We start from the raw sequence: 19,955 nt of genomic DNA, 5'->3' as shown, positions 1-19,955 counted from the left end.
GGATGGAGAGCCAATTAAACAATTGGTTGTGATGAAAGATAATGAGTTACATGCGTATAGTTCTCACGGGACTTTGGTTTCAAAGTGCTTAATTCACTGGGATGCGGAGAATGTACAATTTTCTAAAGTAAAATGGGAGAGGGTGTTTGGAAGCACTTACAACAAACCTATAAAATTTTTATCAAATATTCCATATAAGCTGGGAAACATGACATTTGTAAGACAAACATATCCATGCTCAATGTAGTTGTACAAGCAATTTATTAGCATGAAATGAATCAACCTCGAAAGATACCCTGTTTGGGCATATCCAGAAACCGTTTCTAGCCTCCATTTTCTGACACAATTCTTCAGCGCTAGGCATTTTGTTAGATCTTGTGAGCCCACACGGCGCGCCTGACAACTCAGCACCATGTCTCTGAGCTTCTACGGCCATCGCTAGGATCATCACCACGCCCAGCCAAACCCCCAAAATTCCGCAGTTCCCACACCGATGAGGTTAAGACAGAGCCAGCGAAACTACTGCTGGGTTGGAGCCTGTGGATAGTTGGACGCTTCGGAAAAAGACCTTGGCTCACATTATAAGAAAAAAAAAAACTAAACAATCACAAATGAAATGGAACGATCGATAGACCAAGTGACAATCAGAGGTCGTCCTTGATGTCTCTATCCTCGGCCACCTCCATCTTCTTGAGGTTGGAACAAGGATCAGTGCCTTCTGATAGCTTGAAACGAGAAGCCTTCATTAGAGCCTCGAAGTATCCATCCCCGTTTCCAAGCACTCGCATCACGTTTCCAAGCGACTGATAGAAGTGTTCAAGATGGGTGTGAGGATACTGGCCTTCGTTCTGGCATTCGAGGTGCTCACAGACGAGAGAAGGCGCTATGCACTGCGGGACGCCATTCCTAAGAGCATGGTGATAGAAAAAATCAAATGAGAACCTGTGGAGTGGAGCCTCGTCCAAAGCATCCCGAGGGTGGAGCTAGACGCGCCACCGTCCTGTGCCTGATGATCGCTCTGATCGCCCTGATCAATCGGCGCATCCGGGGGTAGCTCCGGCTCCAGCATTGCGGATGCGCCGATTGATCAGGGCGATCAGGGCGATTGGGCGCAGGACGGTGGTCCGTCTTCTTCCGGCACCCTTGAGCGCGGCGACAGGGCGGATGCGCCGATGGGTCGTGGTTCCGGCACCCTTGAGCGCGGCGGCAGGGCGGATGCGCCGATGGGTCGTGGTTCCGGCACCCTTGAGCGCGGCTCGATCATCCAAAACTACGAGCAGAAGAACGACGCACCAGAGGAGCTTCTTGGACTGCCATGCCTCTCGATCTTGCGCGTTTGCCCGCCCTCCCTGGCCGGATATATGTGCCGAGTGATGTTTCATCATTTCAAACGAGCGGTGGCCGTGGATTTGTGAATTCGCGCTCCACTTTGAAAGCGACCAAACCTTACTTTTTACTCATGTAATTCGTTCACGATCGACTTCACACGTGTCAAGCGAGCAGGGCTTTGATCGGATGGACCTTGTTGGATCGCGGCATCTCTTCATGTACGAATGTAGCTGCTTACGCACAAAGCATGTATCTTAAACACAGTAACCTTATCATTGATCAAATGGGAAGGTGATCTATTTGATTCTCTGCAAGAAAAGACCTTAGTTCTTACAATATAATCCTGTCAAGCTTTGCACAACATAAAGAAGCAAAACTACTTTTTGATAAAATGGAAATCAGAAATCTAGTATCATGGACTGCCTTGTTTACTGCATATGCCAAAAACGGTCATCTAGATCGAGCCAAAAGGACATTTCAAGGCTTGCTAACCCAAGATGTAATCATTTGGAACTCGATTTTTGGTGGCTTCGCACAAAACGTAGAGTCAAGGAGCTCTTTTAGGAGGTGAACAAGCTAACCCAAGATGTAATCATTTGGAACTCGATTTTTGGTGGCTTCGCACAAAACGTAGAGTCAAGGAGCTCTTTTAGGAGGTGAACCCTGTCGAAACCCTGGACGATGTCACATGTTTGTGTGTACTCCAGACAAAGGAGAGGGAAGAAACTTGTTTCGATCCATTCGCTTCGATTTTGAAGTGGCCCACACGAAGCAGCATTACGGCTGCTTGCTGGGATTGCTGAGTCGAGCTGGTTACTTGAGCGAACTCATAGCCACCATGCCACCTGTAAGAGCCATGCGAGGAAGTTTTGCAAGTCAAAACGTCCTGGGCTTGGACCCATGGAATGGTTCCCTTATGTGTTGTTAGCACATCTGTATTCTTGGCAAAAGAGAAAAAGAACCCAAAGACGTGAATGACTACTTTGGCAGCTCTAGTACAAATTGGCTCCCACGCTATTGTATCCACGAGGAGTAAACTCCATTTTCCTGCTTAAAAACATAACAATCATGCATTATTTTTTAACCTTTTCTTTTTCCTGCTAAGAGGTGGTCCGTGAAAATTATCGTTATGGTCTTACCGATAAGACTTAACTCCTTACTCCATACTTCTTCCGTCACAAACTATCATCAATAAACTATTTTTCAACCTTTTCTCGTGAGAATGGCAGCAGAGTTCTTTCAATAACTCTATAGATGTTCTTCGCGCTCATCAGGTAGATTCTGCGACGAATGAGAATGTTGCTCGCCCTTGCTCTTGCTACCCTGCTGCTGCTGGCGGAACGCGTTTCTTCCGGATCCAGCGTTTTGTGACGCTGTCCGGAGATTGTTTCATCACCAATGCCTATGGGACAGGAACACCAGACAGAGAAATGGCCATTTGTTTCTCTTATCTTAGTTTCTTTAGGTTTTGGCTTAAGTTTATATATGAAAAGTTTTAAAAAATCTATGAAGAATATTCAAGAATATACTAGATATTCCTGGATATTCTAGGTAAATTCTTGACAGAATTGTATTAAATTGTTATAAATAAAGTTTTCCTACAGCACCACTATATTGCAGCTTGCCAAAGAGGCTCTGCAAGGCCAGTGAATGGGAACAGCATTCTTGGTCGTAGGCATATGGTACACTGCCTGAATCACAACTGTGGAAAAACCAACAAAAGGATAAGAGATAAAAGTAATTACCTTAAGCGTCTGAAGCAGTGAGTTCATGTAGCCGATCCTCTAGATGTTCGTGAAATGGCATGAAGGCGGTAAAACCCCGAGTATCTGTACAAAATGCTTAACGTTGAATCCCGACTTCTCTTTAGCTGCTGTAACGCATATAAAGCTTCTGCTCGAACCGCCGAATCTAGTCCAGTCGAGGAATCCGCAACGTCAGATGGATAGATAGTTTCCACAAGGATACGCCTATCATCACACGAAGGAAAAAAACAGGAACAAAGCTCGTCACGTACCATTCATACCCCGTCAGAGTAGTGCTTCCTCGAAGTAACTCTCAAAAAGTTTCACGATAACATTTCCAGACAGCGGGTCCAGTCGCCGTCTCGGTTTGCGCTACAACAGAAGAACACATGCCATATTACTTCCAAATCGCAGAAAGAAGCAGGGAAAACCCACCTTCATTGCCTCGTTCACCTTGCCAGATACCAGCACTCTCAATAATCCTGCGAAATCTACCAGAAGAGTGAATACTTCCTGAATCATTTCAGCACATACCTCCAGGGGCGCCGCCATGGCTGTCATCGCTCCAGCCTCGCAAACGTTTCGCCCTCATCTCGATCTATGGACTTTATATTTAAGGGCTTACATGGAGCTTACAAGTACGTCAAGTGCTGGTATTGGAATGTCCTCTCTTATGAGGTCCTCCTTTTCGAATTCCTCGATTGCCGGTGGAAAGAGATGATCCCTGCTGTGCTTCGACTTTGTCTCCCAGCCAAGGAACCGGGTGTATTCAGATATTGCAAAGGATGCGGCCTCGAATCATTCTATGCTCTCTAAGAACCACCACGGGATGCCCAACGTACTGTTTATAAGCACGCCACATCGCCGTGTCCGGTGGCTTTGCGAGATCGTAGTCCTGTTCATCAGCCATGCCTCTTTCTTTTCGTAGGGGAACACCCTTCATCACAAAAACCAATGCCGAGATTAAATCTATGTGTTGAATAATGGAAGCTATTACCACATTGCTTCAACAGTGCAGTCCCTCACACCTTTCTCCATGAAGGACGGAGTGCGCTCCTTGCAAAAACCATTTGCTAGAACCTGGCAAGAAGAAAAGAATCAAAGTTTGTGCACACAAACATGTACATACCTCCTCCTCCTCTTGCATGCTAGAATCCTATGTCCCAAGCTGGCCATCTCGTCGAACAAAACACTTGAACATATATAACTCTGGAGAGGCACAAAACTTACACGTCAACTTGTGGTCGTAATAGATTCGGAGGTCGTAGCGCCCAAGCCAGATGCGAGCGTGCTGCGTGCAAAGCCGAGATGGCATGGTAGTGCGGCATACAACCTTGGACACCAAGTCCAGTAGCTTTGGTAAGGGGAGAATTTGATGCTCCACTTCTCCTCCGCCTCCCCTTTGCATCGCCCTGCAACTGTTGTCGACAAGAGAAACCAATAAAAAAAGACTTCTTGCATCTGAATTCCCCATTGCAAGGCTTGCGGGGCAAGAGATCCATTTCAATAACGTTGCGATGCTTTCCAGGTTTTTCCAGGTCTTTTCATAGAAATCTCTTGTCACTAGGTAGTTTTCCTCCACGGCCCGTTTAACTCCATTGCTGGGTAGTTTATCTGCGGATCTGAGGCGTACCACGCTACCCGTCTGAGACCTTGAAACCAGGGAAGGTGTTAATGATGTTGTCAGGAACTTCATCTCAAGGGATATTAATTATGCTCAGGCGGTGTCCAAGTTCGTCTCCAGAGTCAGCTCAGCCGCATGAGGAGGAGGCAGCGGCGCTGGACGAGCACGCATGCTTAGATGCCGTGCTTGCGAGATGGCATCCCTCTGACGCTGTTCCTGGTGCTGGCACTCTGCTACATCGCCCGCCTGCCAGATGCCGAGAGCAGTGTTTGTGCTACAACGCTGCGCTGGGAGGACGCGCGAGCGCAGATGGACTGGATGGTTGATTTCGATTGCCGGATGCTGCTCTCGCGGACTGGACTTACAAGCCTTGCCTCGCTAGACGCATCGAAGCAAGACGAGGAGGTGACGGAGCACCTGGAGCGCTTGTGGAGCGAGTTTTGCAAGGACAGGAACATCAAAGGTTTTGAGGCCAAAGTTTTCTCGTTTCGTTACGTTTCCTTACAGTGAGTGGCGCTGCGAATACTGTGCCCTACGTTTACTACTACCAGGCTTCCTCAGTATGTTACAGAAAAACGACTACCATCATCTTGCCTGGCGTCCGCACGTTGTATACTTCATATTAACAATCGATTAAGTTAAGAATTGAGAAAGATAACATACTAAAGAATTCTCAAAACTTAAAATGTATGAAAGGCTAGTCAATCATCATCCAAAACGATAACAACAGACTTCTTCTGCTCCACAGTTCCCTTACTTCTGGTTCTCTTTGCAATGCTAGAGATGTCCACAGCAGCTCTTTTGCCATTTCCCAAGCGAAGTTCTCCCACTTCCTGCCATTACCAAAACGCTTAGTGAGGGGAAAGTAAAGAGAGCTCATAGCATTCACCTTGGCTTTTCTAGGAGCCTCTTCTCCCCTCATGGAAAGTTCTTCATCGCCATCCTGCCATACAAAACGCTAAACGTCAGTTAAACCGAAGTAAAAGGAGTTTTTACCTCCACATCAATGGTGGCCGAGTTTTCCTTGCCCAAGGAATGTTTTCCAGTCGAACCCTGGAACCATCCACCAAATTAATCTTCATCGAGGCCAAAATAGAGAAAGCATTTACCTTGACTGTTTTCGTGTCCTTGCCCACCGATAGTACACCATTCGTATCCTCATTTACCTTGAGCGTTCTCCGTGCCGATTTTTCCTTGAGTACAAAAAGTTCTCCGTTTACAGTCGTGTCCTCATTTACCTTGACTCCTGCATTTGCAGCTATATCCTGTGATGCCAAGCATTAGTGAAACAAAAGAAAACATGAAAATCCACCTTCTCTTTTCTCTTGGCAATGGCACTTTCCATCTCAATTTCCTTGCCCACCGTAACACTCGCACCCTGCATGAGCACATTTCAATTCCACAAAAAATGATAAGCCAAATTATACCACACGTCCGAAACAATCCTCGTCCTTCTCTTCGTCAGCCTCTTCGTTTTCTTCCGCTTCTTCAGCCCCTTCATCTCCATCGTCATCAGCAGCAGTATCACGATTTTCCTCTTCCTGTTTCGCAATGGCATCTTTCAGCTTTTGAATGACATTATCCATATCGTTGTTGACCTGATGACAATAGAAAAACTTAAATCTCCAGCAAGATTTCCGATAGAAGTCTACTTACTGCAGGGGCTTCCAGAAAATCAGCGATGTCCTTGTTACACTGAGGACACAGCTTCTGGTTCTTCCGAACTCTGAGGGACCGTCGGCCATTGCCCCTCTCTCGAACGTCCTTGTGGCCAGCAAAATGACCAATCAAACAAGACTGACAAAAATTGTGGCCACAAGGAGCGCAAAGCGGACGTTGCAATACATTTTTGCAAAGGCCACATCCAAATCCTACAGAAAGAACATTGTCGTGAGTAGGCAATGACTTAAGCAAGTAGAGATCAGTACGTACTGGTTTTCAGTTCCTTTTCCTTTGACGATACAGTTTTCTTCCGAGCAGATGACGGATTATAACTTGGAGGTGCCTTAGTCCATCCCCAGACATTCTCGTCCTCCTAAAACTGCCATGTTAAAGAGCATAGTGAAAGCAGGTAACACAATCTTTACCTTCCAGTCCCATGCCGGCCGTTCCGTCTTCCTTTCTTTGACGTCCGTGGCATTTTTAAGCTCTGCAATCTCCGGAAGTGGACGTGGCCGATCACCATAGTCCTCACTAATCACCAGAATTATCAGAAAGAATATACATGATAAAATTTTCAGAAACACACACCTTGTCCAGGGTGCCGGCTCGTTGTCACACCTGACGAACAAATACCGGCACACCAGAAAGCCCTGGTTCACGACTTAGCAACGATTGCAGTAAACACCACTCTTACCTTGAGACCGATTTTCCGCCAGCATCTCTCAATTCTGTACAGTCCATCGTACCTCAGGCCTTCTTGAGGTGCGTAAGCAGAACGCACGTCTTTCGACGATCTGCAAAAACACGCTTACTAAATACTAGAACCAGGAAAAACAAAAACAACAAGCTCACCGCACAACGCGTACGGGGTACCCTTTCAAACAGCTTACAGAGAGAGCTCTGTTCGATTTCGAAAAGACCTGGTCGAACGATTGATCGTTCGTTCGTTTGTTACCACTCAAATCCCTGCCACCACTGCAACGAAAATGGAAGCCATAAAGAACGCATGTAAGAACAAGATGAATCTCACCTCCCGGTGTAGAGAAACCATTCTCCATGGTCCTCGTCGTCCTCGTAGCCACCAGACATGACCACAGACTGAGCACCTCTGTCGCTTTGCCCAGCGATTCCCGCGACGTGGGGGCTGTGAGCACCCCATTGCCTGCACTCCATCCTATCCGCCCAAGTCTCGCCAACCAAAACTCCCAAGTTCCTCTCGGGGTCATTCTCGGCTGGTATAGCCCCGAAGTGATACTTGCCAACCGTGACGAAGATCCTGCCACTCGACGCGTTGGACAAGCCGGCTTTCTTCGCTCTCTCGCTCTTGAATGCTCTGTCTGGCCTGTGCTGGTTTTGGAGGAACTGGACGGACTTGGAAGCTGATGAGCTCACCCCACTGGCAGCAGTCTTGGCCATTCGAATGGCTTGCACAAGCACCGGGTTGATCTTTGGCTGCTGAATAAAACTTCGGTGGAAATCCACCCGGCATTTCCCGCATTTCTTGTGTCCCTGGGCGAACCACTTCTGGAGACATCTGAGGCAGAAGTTGTGGCCGCAAGGTGTCTAGAAAAAAAGGAGAAAGAACTTAGTTTTCTTGCAGAAAGAAAGAACAGAGAAGAGAGAACAAAAGGAAAGGAAACATACCGTGACTGGGCGATCGAGAGGGCCCTGGCAAAAGATGCAAATCAACTCATCTCGATCTTCCTGACTTCCAGCCGGAACAGCACCATTGCTTAGTAGCTTCTGCCGCTTCGCTGCTTTCTGGACGTCGGAGAGAGTGTTATCCGCATTTATCTCACGGATCTTTGTCAGCAGCACCTTATCTCCACCACCACCGCTTGGCGGCGGCTTCCCGCTGCTGGCCGGATCGTACTCGCAATCCGGGCACTCCCAGTAGTCAGGACGAACATCCGCCAGGGTCTTGGGCGTCTTGAGGCATTGAAGATGCCACAGACAGCCGCAGCTGGCGCAAGGCAGGATCTCCTGCTCTGGCGGCTCCCTCTTGCAAACCAGACACCTCCCATTCTCGCAAGCGAGCTCCATCGCCTTGAAGGCCCTACCTTTGAGACGTAGCGATCTCCCTAAACCCTAGGATGAAGGGCTTTGCTTTCAAAATTATTCCCGCTCACCAAGAGCCCCTTAAAAAGAAACAATTAGAGAATATTTTCAAATTTGGGCGCCAGACCCAAAAGCTAAAGTGCCCTAGAAGTGCCCTAGGCAGAAAAAAAGAGCAACCGTGTAGATCAATATTTTCAAATTTGGGCGCCAAGAACAGTAGTATACATATAGCCGAAGCTGGAAGCTCTCCCTCCAGCAAACTCAAACAGGAAGATCACCGTCTAACGATTCATCTTCCATCGGGGAGCGCAGTATCACTAGAATCGCATCCTCCGCCTCTAGAATTCAACATCGTTGCCGTCTCTTTGATCGTAACGATCATCTCCATCGTCATCGTCGTCACTACCATCGAGCTCATCGTCACTGGAGGAGGGCTTGGCGAGCTGCCGGACAGGACCACCCATCAAGAACAATCCCTCGGCCCTCTCGCCCTCGTGGATCGGCCCGGCGATCCTCTGCTGGAACACCGCATTGCTGCAATTCAGGAACCACGCCAGGCTGAAGCTCAGACCCTTCTCCGCCACGCGCTTGTAGCGGAACCGGATCCTCTCCTCGAGCCCATACGTGAAGAAGGCCGGGAACTCCACCAGCTCCTTGATGCTCCGCTTCATCTGCTTCACGTAGAACTCCATCGATTCCCTCATCGATCGGGGATCCAGCACAAGGATCTGCGGGCACAGCACCACCATCTTGCCGATCTCCTGCGTGGTGAATCCCCTGGCCTGGAAGAAACTCACGCGCGCCGCCGCGAAGCGGCGATGGAGGTAGAGGACTTGCGGCAACTTCTCGAGAACTCTCCCGGTGCTCGCCCGCGGGACCTTGAGCGTCTTCTCCAGCCAGTCCGCCAGGGACTCCACCAGCTTGTCGATCGGATCCACGAGCACGGTGGGCATTTGCAGCACCAGCCCGGGCAATCCATCGCCGCTCACACCCGCCCTCTCGAGCAGCGCCGCGTTGTCCTTCATCCGGGAGAGGTCGTGCGCGAGGATCTGGATGTGGTGCTCGAGGATCTTCCCGGCGGCCTCGCGCGGCATGCCCAGGCCACACAGGAAGTCCACCTTGGGTTTGATGTTGTTGCCGACTCTCATCCCCAGGATCTCCGGGAACTCGAGCACGATCCCGGCGATGGCGCGGATGTGGACGCCGATGCTAACCAGGTAGGCGATGGAGGTGCTCATCGTCCCCTCGAGCCGGAAGCCCAGCATGTCCGGGTACTTGACGAGCGGCCTTGGAACCATGGATCTTGGAACTCCCAGTCCCATGAGATAGATCACCACTGGCTGGATGTCCACCGTGACGCTCGAATGGAGAACCATGGGATACTTTCGCAGGAGCTTGGTGAGATCCGCGGCCGAGAAGCCCAGCGCCTCGAGGTAGTTGATCACTGGCACCATGTTCTTCTTGACGCTGCAGCACACCACGAGAGGATACTCGTTGATGTGGATCTTCTCCAGGCCGAGATTCTTGAGGAAATCCAGGCGCTCGGCCATCACGTCCACGGTGGTGGGGAGCTCCACGGACTCAAACTCGTCGGTGTTGATCCCCTCGCCGCGCAGGTAGTCCAGCACTCGCTCGCGGCCCTCGCGCTGCGCGTTCTTGTCGCCCACCACGCCCCAGGTGATCGAGGGCCGGACCACTGGCGCCGGCGGGTGGCTGCTGCTCGGTTGCTGCTCAAGCTCCTCCGCCGTGAAGAGAAATCTCGCGGGGATTGCCCTGCATTCCATCCCCGCCACGTACCTGGAGCTGCCGATCGATGGCGAGCAGCGCGCATTTGCGATCCAGCGCCTCGCGAGCGCCATCGCCATCGCATTTCTTCCCATCTGCTAGAACCCAGGAAAACCCTAAACCCTACTAAGAATCTTCATGAAGATGCTTCCGTTTTAGAAGTTTGATCCTTTAGTTCTAAAGCAAGAGATATACTAGCGAAACATTGTAACATGAAACACCATATTGGCAGCATTTCCCCATAAAGGGAATGTGCGCAAGACCAAGCAGACTTTTCGAGAGATGGCCGAGTGGAATTTTATTACCTGGAAGAAACTCTTATATGTCTACTTTAAAAACAATAAGATAGGTAAAGCTGGAAAATTTCTATGTCTAATGCCATATGGAGATTTACAGCCTTAAAAAACCATACATACAGCACATGCCTCGTGGAGGTATATGCATATCATTATACGGCTCACTAGAATTGGTGGACTGTTTAATTCCATTTTTAATATCTAAAAAGAAATAACAATAGAGAATGCAAGGTGGAACAAATGTATCTGCTCCTCACGAAGGACCTTGGACGTTTTTCCAACTCAAATCTTGGCTGGAAATCCTGGAGGGTAATGCTATAGAAAAAATGTCTATGATGCAGATGGCGTTCCATGTTCCCTTTGGCTAGGCGTGGATCGGAATGGTGTTCTCTCTGGTGTCTGTATAACGTAAGAAAGAGATTTCTTTCTGAAACTTCTCTACGTTTTATAATGCAGCAACGACGGCCTGCAGCTACCGAGAAAGCCATTGAGGAAGGGCCAGAATGAATGAGTAGAGTGTAGACCTTTGATCAAACGATCATAAGCTATAGTTTTCTCCAGGAAGAAGGTCAGAGGTCAAAGCGATCAGTCCTTATGCCTGGGCTGACATTGAAGCATGAACACCTCCCCTTGTCCTCCGCAAAAAAATTTCGATCACGGCGTGAAGTTCCTAAAGTTATTTTCTTCATTGAACTTGAATCTATCTCGTGTCCCTAACTGAATATTGTTTTTACTTTACTTGCTTGCTTCTCCAGATATGCCGCTCTTGAAAGAAAGTAGCGTAAGAAAGAAAGGAAGGAAGATGAATGTTTCTTCATAAGCAAGGGTCAAAGTTCTCAATCTTTGCGAGCTGGGATCACGTTGAATCGAAAATGGCTATTCAAACTTGGTTGCCACATTACTAAAAACTACATAGTGAGCAGCCTTCTCTGGCTGGAGCTCCACAAGACTATCAGCCAGTCCAAAAGCTTTGGTGGCATCCGAGTGAGTGCTACACGCACCCAAGAGGCTCATCCACGCCACAGAGTCAGGCTCCAAAGGCATGCCACCGATCAACTCCTTGGCCTCGCCCAGCTTCCCCATCCGCCCAAGCAGATCCAAAACGCACCCATAGTGCTGCGGCGATGGCACCGCCTGGTAATCCCCCATCATGGACGCAAACACCTCCAGGCTCTCCTTGAGCAAGCCACCATGGCTGCAAGCAAACAGCGTGCTCGTAAACGTGAAGTTGTCCGCGGCAAAGCCCTCGAGGCTGAGCTCCCGGAAGAGATCGAGAGCCTCGGCTGGATGCCCGTGCATGGCATTTGCTGCAATAAGGCTGTTCCAGCTTATAAGATCTCTTTTTGTCATCCGATGGAAAACAAGCTCGGCTTCCACCACGCTCCAGCACCGGCTATACATGTTGATCAGGCTGTTCGCAACCGTGACGTCCTGCTCGAGCTCTCCTCCCCGGATCCGGGCATGGAGCTTCCTCCCCGACGCTAAATCGCCCATGTCACCGCAAGCGTCGAAGATCCCGGAGAGAGTCACCTCGTCCGGCTTTGTCCCTTCAAAGTCCATGAGCTCCAGCGCTTGGGCTGCTCTGGATCCATGCCCGTGACGAGTATACGCGGCGATCATCGCATTCCAGGACGCCACATTCTTCTCCTCCCGCGAGTGAAACACCTTCTCGGCGTCCTCGAGGCTGCCGAGCTTGCCGTGGAGATTGAGCAGCGTGTTCTTGACGGTGATATGGCTGTCAAAGCCCAGCTCGAGTATCCTCGCGTGTAGTCCCTTCCCTTGGCGAAGATCTCCTAGGCCGGAGCATGCGTCAACCACGCTGATGAAAGTTACTTGGTTTGCATGGATGCCTTCCTGGTCGAGCCTCCAAAAGAGCTCCACTGCCAACTTGCAATGCCCGTTTTGGGCATATGCGGCGATCATCGCAGACCACGAGACAGGATCTTTTCTTTGAATCGCATCAAAGACATCTCTACTCTCATTCAAGCGGCCGATCTTGCTGTAGAAATTCAAGAGCGCGGTTCCAAGAACAGCATCAAGCTCGATCTGCGAAGCCAAGACCCTGTCGTGGATCTCTTTTCCCTGCTGAAAATCCAAGCAGGCACCAAGCGCAGTGACAAAAGTCACCCTATCCGGCTCCACTTTAATCTTGTCAAACAAATCCAACGCCTTTCCAAAATGCCGGGCTTGGGCATATGCTACAATCATCGAATTCCACGAGACAACGTTTCGTATGTACATTCCATCAAAAACTTCTCTTGCGAGATCTATAAATCCGCAGCTGGCGTACATCTTGATCAGCGAATTTGCCACCGCGATGTTGCTGGAGAAGCCGCCGCTGGAGAGAATTCGTTGGTGTGCGTGCTGGCCCTGCGCGAGATCTCGCAGCTTAGCGCAAGCGCCTAGCACGGCCACGAACGTCACCCCTGCAACCCTCACGCCCTCGCAATCCATGCGATGGAACAACACTAGCGCCTCCTTGCAATGCCCGCACTGGGCATGTGCTGCGATCATAGCAGTCCACGAGTAGAGGTTCCTCCGCTGAGCCTGAAGATCGAAGATCCGCTGCGCGTCGGCGAGGCTGCCGGATTTTCCATACATGTGGAGGAGAAGATTGGAGAGGAACACGTCGCTGCCCCGTCCCGACGCGAGGATGTGGGCGTGGATTCGCCAGCCGCTGGGGAGATCTCGCTCGCGGGCGCATCGCCTCAGCAGGGAAGCGTATGTTGCGAGATCGGTGTGATTGGTGGTGCTCTCTAGCTCCGCGATTGCTTCCTGGAGCGTTTGCGTGGATCTTTGTGCTGCCTGGAGAATCTTAGAGATTCCTGGGCGCATAAGAAGACTTCACTTGATTTATGTTGACAATATTTGACTTTCATTGACTTTGAATTTTTTGGCAAGGTCCATACAATCTTCTTTTTGTCAATGATAAAATGAGCTTACAATCTATAGGCTTGGTGAGGTATGCGTTTATGCCCATCTCCAAACTCCTCTCCTTCATGTGAGTAGTGAGTGCCACTATTGGGACATGGCTGCCACTGCCCTCCGTGGCTTTGCGGATTTCTCTAGTGGCACCATATCCATCCATTCTTGGCATCTGGAACCAAAAGTTCTCTCAAGGATCAGCGAGAACAAGAAAGATCTAGCTCCATACCATGAGAATGAGATTGAATGGCTTGCGCTCTTTGTCTACCACCACTTGATCTTTCAAGCTCCCCTTCCAAGCCTCCACTGCGGCCTGTCCATTGGCCACGGCAACCACAGTTGCTCCAAGTTTCTTGAGAAGAACCACCGCAACCTTTTGGATCACCAGCGTGTCTTCCGCAAGGAGTATGTGTAGCCCAAGGCTTGAAGATCTGTTCTGCTGCGGCCGGAACTTTGGGAGCTACTAGTGGTATTGCTGAGGAAACGCACGGAGCTGGCTGGATGTTTTCTGCCAATTCCACTTCTTTTCGTTCCTCGTCTTTGTATTCCGCTCTGTGGCTGATGTCCTGCAAGCCTCTGGTGCTGCTAAACCTGTCCTCGTCATCTCCACAGTGTGTCTTTTGAGATACGTGACTCGCAACTTCTCCAAGGATGAGGTCCATTTGCTTTGACAGTCTCTCCAGTGCCTTTGGGGGCTATTTGCCATACCAGATAGTGTCCTGTGCATAATCCAGTGACTTGAGCAGCATGAAAAGCTTGGACTTGTAAAGAGGCTTGTTGGCCATTTCTTTATCCTTATCTTCACCCATCTTAACACCAGGGGTTTAGGGCTTAGGGTTTAGAGGTGGTTATGACTTTATCCAGTGGAAGAATTGCCACCTCTCGTTTGGCGTGATTGCCACGGCCATCATCCCATCATCCCGTAGAGCGTGAAGAAGAGAAGGGGGAAGTAGGAGAAGAAAACGAACCATAAAAACTTTGCGGCCATCCACTCGAGTTTCATCATTGAGTAGACAATGCCTGTGTATGGAACTGCCTGAACAAAAACGTAGAATAGCTTGATGATCAACGACACTTTCAAGTAAGATTCTTGCCACCATACCCAAAGCTATGTAGCTTTACCTGAGCAAAGGCATAGGGGAGAGCTGAATACATTTCAGCAGCTTTTTCTCAGCTTGCTCTACTGAAACAACTGGTTGCCCACTACGTTGCAAACTCCCATGAAATACACGGCAGAATATATGGATCCCATGAGGTTGCAAAGTAAACATAAGCTTTGTGAAAAGCTCAGAATTAAAGCTTGTCTACCTCTTTGAGCCAACATCCCAAAACATGGTGCCAAACATGGGGGCAGCAGTGGGGGTGAAGAACAGACGTCCCAAAACATAGTAAGGATTCCTCCAGTAAGATCAGTGTTGCTTCCACAAGCAGGCCCCTACTTGTCTCGCAAACAAGAGAGGAAATTGAGAAGGAAAAAACAAGTCGACCGAACCTGGAGGAGGTGTGCGTAGATCAGCTGTGCCTGATAATTTATTGATCAGTCCCAAAACTCTCAGTGACAGAATGTTAAAACTTACTAGTAACTTGTAACTCTCAACATAGTTCCTATTGAGCCAATATTCTACATCTTCTACTACTCAAGGACAGTTATGGTGTGTCTCTAGCACACTCTATTGTTCTTTCAGATCACAAGCGGGCAGCCTCCACGTTACGAAGACAAATGCAGGCAATTATGGGCAGGAGGTGACTTCTTTGTGGGCTTCAGTGGACACAGTTATATACCCAAGCTTGTCCTGTGGATGATTCTCCAAAAACAACACAAAGAAGCAGTAGCAAATGGTGAGGACCTTCTGGCAAGGTTGAAGATGAAGTGGAGTGCTTCAACAACTCACCAAGGACATGGGTGAAGGCGCAGAGTTTATGGTGGTGAACAAGAAGACGATTTCTGCCTCTACCATCAAGCTACACCAGTTAGGCAACATTGAAGTTGAAACTGGGGACAAACTTGCAATCGGCGAGGGAGGTGTGGCCGCCATGGATTCCTTGCCACTGGATTTGTTCGAGATAGGCATCGAATCATTGTACACGGCCTACCAGAAAGTACCAAGCAGCTGTGGCGGCCCTGCAATCGTCCACCACTCCAGCGGACCAAAATCAAATTGGGAAAAAGGAATGGAAGTCCAAGTGATTGAAATGTTTGACAAGAAGAAGAGATCCTGGGAAGAGTACTTCAATGCCGAAGGAGCTCCACCATCCATGAGTGGTATGAGTATCTAAAGTGGAAGAAAAAACAATGTCCCTTGATGACTTGTAGTTTTTTCAAGGAACTGCAATATAAAGAGGACGTGTTAAGAGCTTTCTGCAAACAACTTCCATGGCCGAGCTGCAACACCTCCTTTGGTGAGTGCTGCTTTGATCATCTCGTCTTTTGCATCAACAAAAAAGCTGACCAGAATGATGGTACAATCTGTTTGATGAAAGTCACCCCATCAACAACGGTATTCAAGCTTGCTGGCTTCTTCCAAGAGCTCTCGAGGACAAGTTCCCGTCTCCTTGTCGATAGCTGCAATCTGCCTCACCAAATCCCACAACCGGCGATATGAGGCTGCGTAAGTGCGGGGCCACACCTCTGGCTCGGCAGCTACAGTTGAAAAGCACGATGAAACTTGGTCGTTTCCTTCACCCACACAGTAGGCCTGGAGCAAAAGGGAATGAGTCAAGGGAAAACTTAAACGAAGAGAATGGAAGAACCTGTAGCTGCACCGGCGGTGACGATGATCGCGCATGAAACTCTTCTCGATACTTTTTGTTCCGTCTCCTCCGAGCACGCTTTGTGAAGCTGCTTGGCCATACTGCATCAGGGTGCTGCTCGCCTCTCCATACATGCAGGATCATGTAACGCCCATTGTTGTGCTCCGGAGGGAAATACTCCGAACGTAAAAGTGTGTAGAGAATTTCGCAGCTGCGCTGGGAACAAGTCCTGCAAGCACACAAGCGTCATGTCATTATGTGGTGTCACTGGAGAGATTTCTCTGACCTGTTATACGTGATTACGTGCTTCCATTGCTCTGCGGTTGTGCTCTTCTGTGGCGGCCAGAAACTTGAGTGAGCATCTAAACAGCCTCAAGACAACATACCTCAAGCGGGTGGACAACGACAACATCATCCTCGGTGGGAACCGAGGTCAAGTAGTACTTCCTAAACCCCTTGAATTTCTTCCACTTTTCACACCTCCGCAGCAGCTCAAGCACCTGTGAGCATCAAGCAGCACTAGTAAACGAGTATTGCCATAGCTACGCTTACCCTGAGCTTCATATCATCGTCCACTTGACCGCTTTCTCGCACATCTCGCTCAGCTTCTTCTTCTGGCGGCTCTTGCGCTGCTAGGTGAGATGCCATACCTCCGTCCGGTGGAGCCGATCCGGCGAATTCTTCATCAGCTCCGGCGGGAAAGATGGCGCCAATTGCTCCCTCCATGTGGAACCCTAACCCTGACCACCCTAAGAGCTAAAGGAATTTCGAAAGTTAAAAGGAAAGTCCTTTTAGCATCGCAAGGAGATGATAGCCATCTTGCATGAACTCGTTAGTGATCCACAGCCTTATTCTTGGTATGGACGCAGCCGTCGCCTCTGACAAGTTCACATTTACGTACATGGGCACCTGAACGACACAGCCAAAGAATGTCTTCTGCGCAAAAGGAGAATAGAGAAAAGAAAAAGTGCACCTTGTTAGAGCGTAAAACCTCATGGTTGTAGAGAACTGGCCAATCTCGTTTCTCGGCTAGGAGGTTTGCAGCCTCCTTTAGAGAATGCAACGGTTTTATCTCGTCAAAGATCCATGAATACACCATCTGAGACAAGCGTTCGCCAGGAAATCAGCAGAAGAAGACCAATCATACCTCTCCCGTGAAAAGAACGGGCTCGCTATGTTTTGCAGCAAAGACTGGATCAAACTGCTCATCCAGTTCATCTCTTACTTTTTGTGCTGCCCAGTTTGATGCCGCACCCTGAAGCATGATCACGCTATTGGCACCTCCGGAGAACTGCATTTGGCCGACGTACCTGACAGTAGATAGGCTCGTGCATCAGTGCATTTAAAGGATTTGTATCGAAATCCAGCCAGTTCTCAAACTATACATGAAGTAGTGTTAAAATAAAAAGCGTTTGAGACAAAGGGTTGATAATATCCTACCGCTTGAAGAAATGTGTAGCTAAGATGCTTGCTAATGCCAGGTACAAGAACAGGATCCCATGCTCGCTCCCAACCTGAAGGAAATAAAAGAAAAAATAAATTATAGTGAATGAGGAAGAAAAACACAAAGAAAAGAAGGTAGGTTTTCAAAGCCAGAGATCCCAATCCTGTCAAGCCAAGCAACTGAAAGCTCCTTGGTGTGAGCTTGCCACACACACTTTATATAAATATAAATGGCAAGAAAAGATCGACTCACCCCCTACTTGCCAAGTGTAAAACAATCTCCCGGACGAGCTCTTCATCCTGAGGGAAACGCTGGTAAAACTTCATGTTTTGGAGCGGGACACGCTTGTAACAAGCACCATACACGGCCTCGGCAGTGCATCCAGCGTCAATAGGCGGCGTGAGTAGCACCTGCTCCAGGCCGGATGGTGCCATGCTTAGATAAGACACGGCGCAGTCATTGAATTAATCAGATTAAGCGTTAATTTGTTTACATCCGCGATGCTTCATCGTCTCTGGAAGTTCAACAACTCGATGCACAGGCCGAAGAAGATCGCGATTGTGACGACGAGACAACAACTTGATGCACACGCCTGCGACCACACCCAGGAAATGGCGCTCGTAGCCCAAGTAGTCTCTCGAAAACTCTTGCACTGGGCTCAACGACGTGGTGATATCCCCGAGCTGAGAAGTGATGATTCCATATAGAGTTCTTCCCGAGAAGAGGGAGGTTCCACAGCGTGTAGAATCCAGTGGAACAAATTGCCGCCACCCTCTTGTTGGGCGTGATTGCCACGCCCGTAGAGTGTGAAGAAGAGGAAGGGGAACAAAAATGTAGAATAGTTCGATGATCACCTGAAAAGGACAGTTTCAAGTAAGATTCTTGCCACCATACCCAAAGCTACCTGAGCATAGGCATAGGGGAGAGCTGAATACATTCCAGCAGCTTTTTCTCGATAGTATACATCTTGCTCTAATGAAACAACCCTGCTAAGTTGCAAACTCCAATGAGATACACGGCAGAATACATGGATCCATGAGGTTAAAGAGGTCTTGTGGCCTTTCCCTGCACCCTGGACAACGATTTTCACTCAAGCGCTTGTGAACATCAAGCAGCACTAGTAATAGTTACACATACCTTGCGCTTCATATCATCGTCCACTTGCATTTTTTTTTTGTAAGTTTACGCAAAGTCGCAGCATAGTTTTCAAGAAACTCCAGAAGATTTTTTTTGTCATTTTTCATAGACGAAACAGTGTGTTTTGTTTATATATATTTACGCCATGTCTCTTGTTCTTGCACTCCTCCTATCCTCTGCGCTGTCACCACCTCGCCTTCCAGGATCTGCTGGACGAGCTCTAGGAGATCCTTGCAGTAGCCGACCAGGGCAACCTTGGCGATGGTGATCGTAGAGCCAGAATGCCGCGTCTTAGAAGTGGAGCTTGTCGGATTTGCCACTCCCAATGATACGGAAAATAACCTTAAGCATCGTAGAAGTGGAGCTTGTCCGATTTGCCGCTGCCACGGATCCCCCAGATCTGGAAGATGACCTTGGGAGTCTCTTCTTTCCCCTGGTGGCTTGCAGCTAAAAAATCTTTTAACCCTAAATTCTGATACCAAAAGTTGGACTATTCTAGCTGAATCCTTCATTTGGGCAGCTCATTTCCAGCTGAGGCAAATGACCATGGCTGAGCGTCTTTCGGCTTTTTGGATCTTAGGCAATTAGGAGAAGCGACGAAGCTGAATGATGGAGCTTCGCACAGGAACAGGGCTTCTCACTTGTTAGCCTTCGTCTCAATTGTAAAGAAAATTTACGACCAGGCCATTGGTAAATACTCCAAGAATGGGTTTAAAGAACTTTGGATATATAAAAATATTCCCATCCAAAGGTTTTACTTGATCAATCATTTCCTCCATTCTCACTGTTCTTTACTCAATAATGAACCATTCAACTTTAAAAATAATTCTCTTAAATGATCCAGAGTTTACCTCATGAATGTACATATGTAATATAATAGTTATAAAACTAAGATAAATCAAAATACATACCTTGTAAATGAATACAAGGCTGTTGTCAATTCCTCAATGCAATTAAAATGCTATCCATTGTTTTCTTATTTGCATCTATTCAAGAAACTCTAAAATGTTTTCCATCAATCCAATATGTTGTATAACTCATGGCCTAAAATTTAAAATGAATTAATAATGGATTAATACTAGTTTTAATTTACCATAGTGGTGCATCTATTATGCAAATGTAAATTTTCAGAAACTTGTTAGTCTAGATGGTCAATAATATATTGCATTTTTGCATTATCTCTTTCAATTCTTGCTTAT

General features: G+C 48.3%; 5 protein-coding genes across 5 annotated transcripts; all 5 read right to left on the bottom strand.

Moving 5' to 3' along the window:
- Positions 1-5,311: 5,311 nt before the first annotated feature.
- LOC112348353 (E3 ubiquitin-protein ligase ORTHRUS 2-like) lies at positions 5,312-8,446 on the bottom strand. Its single transcript, XM_024680739.1, has 14 exons — positions 8,005-8,446; positions 7,391-7,923; positions 7,213-7,335; positions 7,055-7,154; positions 6,949-7,010; positions 6,786-6,891; positions 6,631-6,733; positions 6,355-6,569; positions 6,126-6,296; positions 6,011-6,076; positions 5,808-5,963; positions 5,695-5,751; positions 5,588-5,641; positions 5,312-5,531 (listed from the first exon to the last, which is right to left on the bottom strand). The coding sequence occupies exons 1-14, from the start codon at positions 8,401-8,403 to the stop codon at positions 5,400-5,402; spliced, it is 2,277 nt and encodes a 758-aa protein (XP_024536507.1). The 5' UTR covers positions 8,404-8,446; the 3' UTR covers positions 5,312-5,399.
- Positions 8,447-8,585: 139 nt separating this feature from the next.
- LOC9630022 (transcription termination factor MTERF4, chloroplastic) lies at positions 8,586-10,266 on the bottom strand. Its single transcript, XM_002975446.2, has one exon. The coding sequence runs from the start codon at positions 10,200-10,202 to the stop codon at positions 8,757-8,759; it is 1,446 nt and encodes a 481-aa protein (XP_002975492.1). The 5' UTR covers positions 10,203-10,266; the 3' UTR covers positions 8,586-8,756.
- Positions 10,267-10,673: 407 nt separating this feature from the next.
- Positions 10,674-14,758, bottom strand: LOC9630020 (pentatricopeptide repeat-containing protein At5g27110). The gene is made up of 6 exons (XM_024680405.1): positions 14,733-14,758; positions 14,547-14,627; positions 14,304-14,444; positions 13,914-14,143; positions 13,654-13,737; positions 10,674-13,324 (listed from the first exon to the last, which is right to left on the bottom strand). Exons 1-6 carry the CDS (start codon positions 14,756-14,758, stop codon positions 11,376-11,378), a joined length of 2,511 nt encoding a protein of 836 aa, XP_024536173.1. The 3' UTR covers positions 10,674-11,375.
- A 1,112-nt stretch (positions 14,759-15,870) lies between these two features.
- LOC9630019 lies at positions 15,871-16,883 on the bottom strand. The gene is made up of 5 exons (XM_024680666.1): positions 16,728-16,883; positions 16,562-16,675; positions 16,462-16,508; positions 16,176-16,404; positions 15,871-16,120 (listed from the first exon to the last, which is right to left on the bottom strand). Exons 1-5 carry the CDS (start codon positions 16,821-16,823, stop codon positions 15,914-15,916), a joined length of 693 nt encoding a protein of 230 aa, XP_024536434.1. The 5' UTR covers positions 16,824-16,883; the 3' UTR covers positions 15,871-15,913.
- A 66-nt stretch (positions 16,884-16,949) lies between these two features.
- Positions 16,950-18,080, bottom strand: LOC112348243 (proline iminopeptidase-like; the record flags this gene model as incomplete). The annotated part of the gene is made up of 4 exons (XM_024680403.1): positions 16,950-17,084; positions 17,323-17,430; positions 17,486-17,554; positions 17,883-18,080. Coding segments are annotated over 4 exons (510 nt in total), but the record flags the coding sequence as incomplete, so codon positions are not given.
- Between the last annotated feature and the right edge of the window lie 1,875 nt (positions 18,081-19,955).

This window comes from Selaginella moellendorffii, unplaced genomic scaffold, assembly GCF_000143415.4.
Source record: "Selaginella moellendorffii unplaced genomic scaffold, v1.0 SELMOscaffold_28, whole genome shotgun sequence".
NCBI classification, from domain to species: Eukaryota; Viridiplantae; Streptophyta; class Lycopodiopsida; order Selaginellales; family Selaginellaceae; genus Selaginella; species Selaginella moellendorffii.
This window is presented reverse-complemented; position numbering and strand designations above follow the sequence as displayed.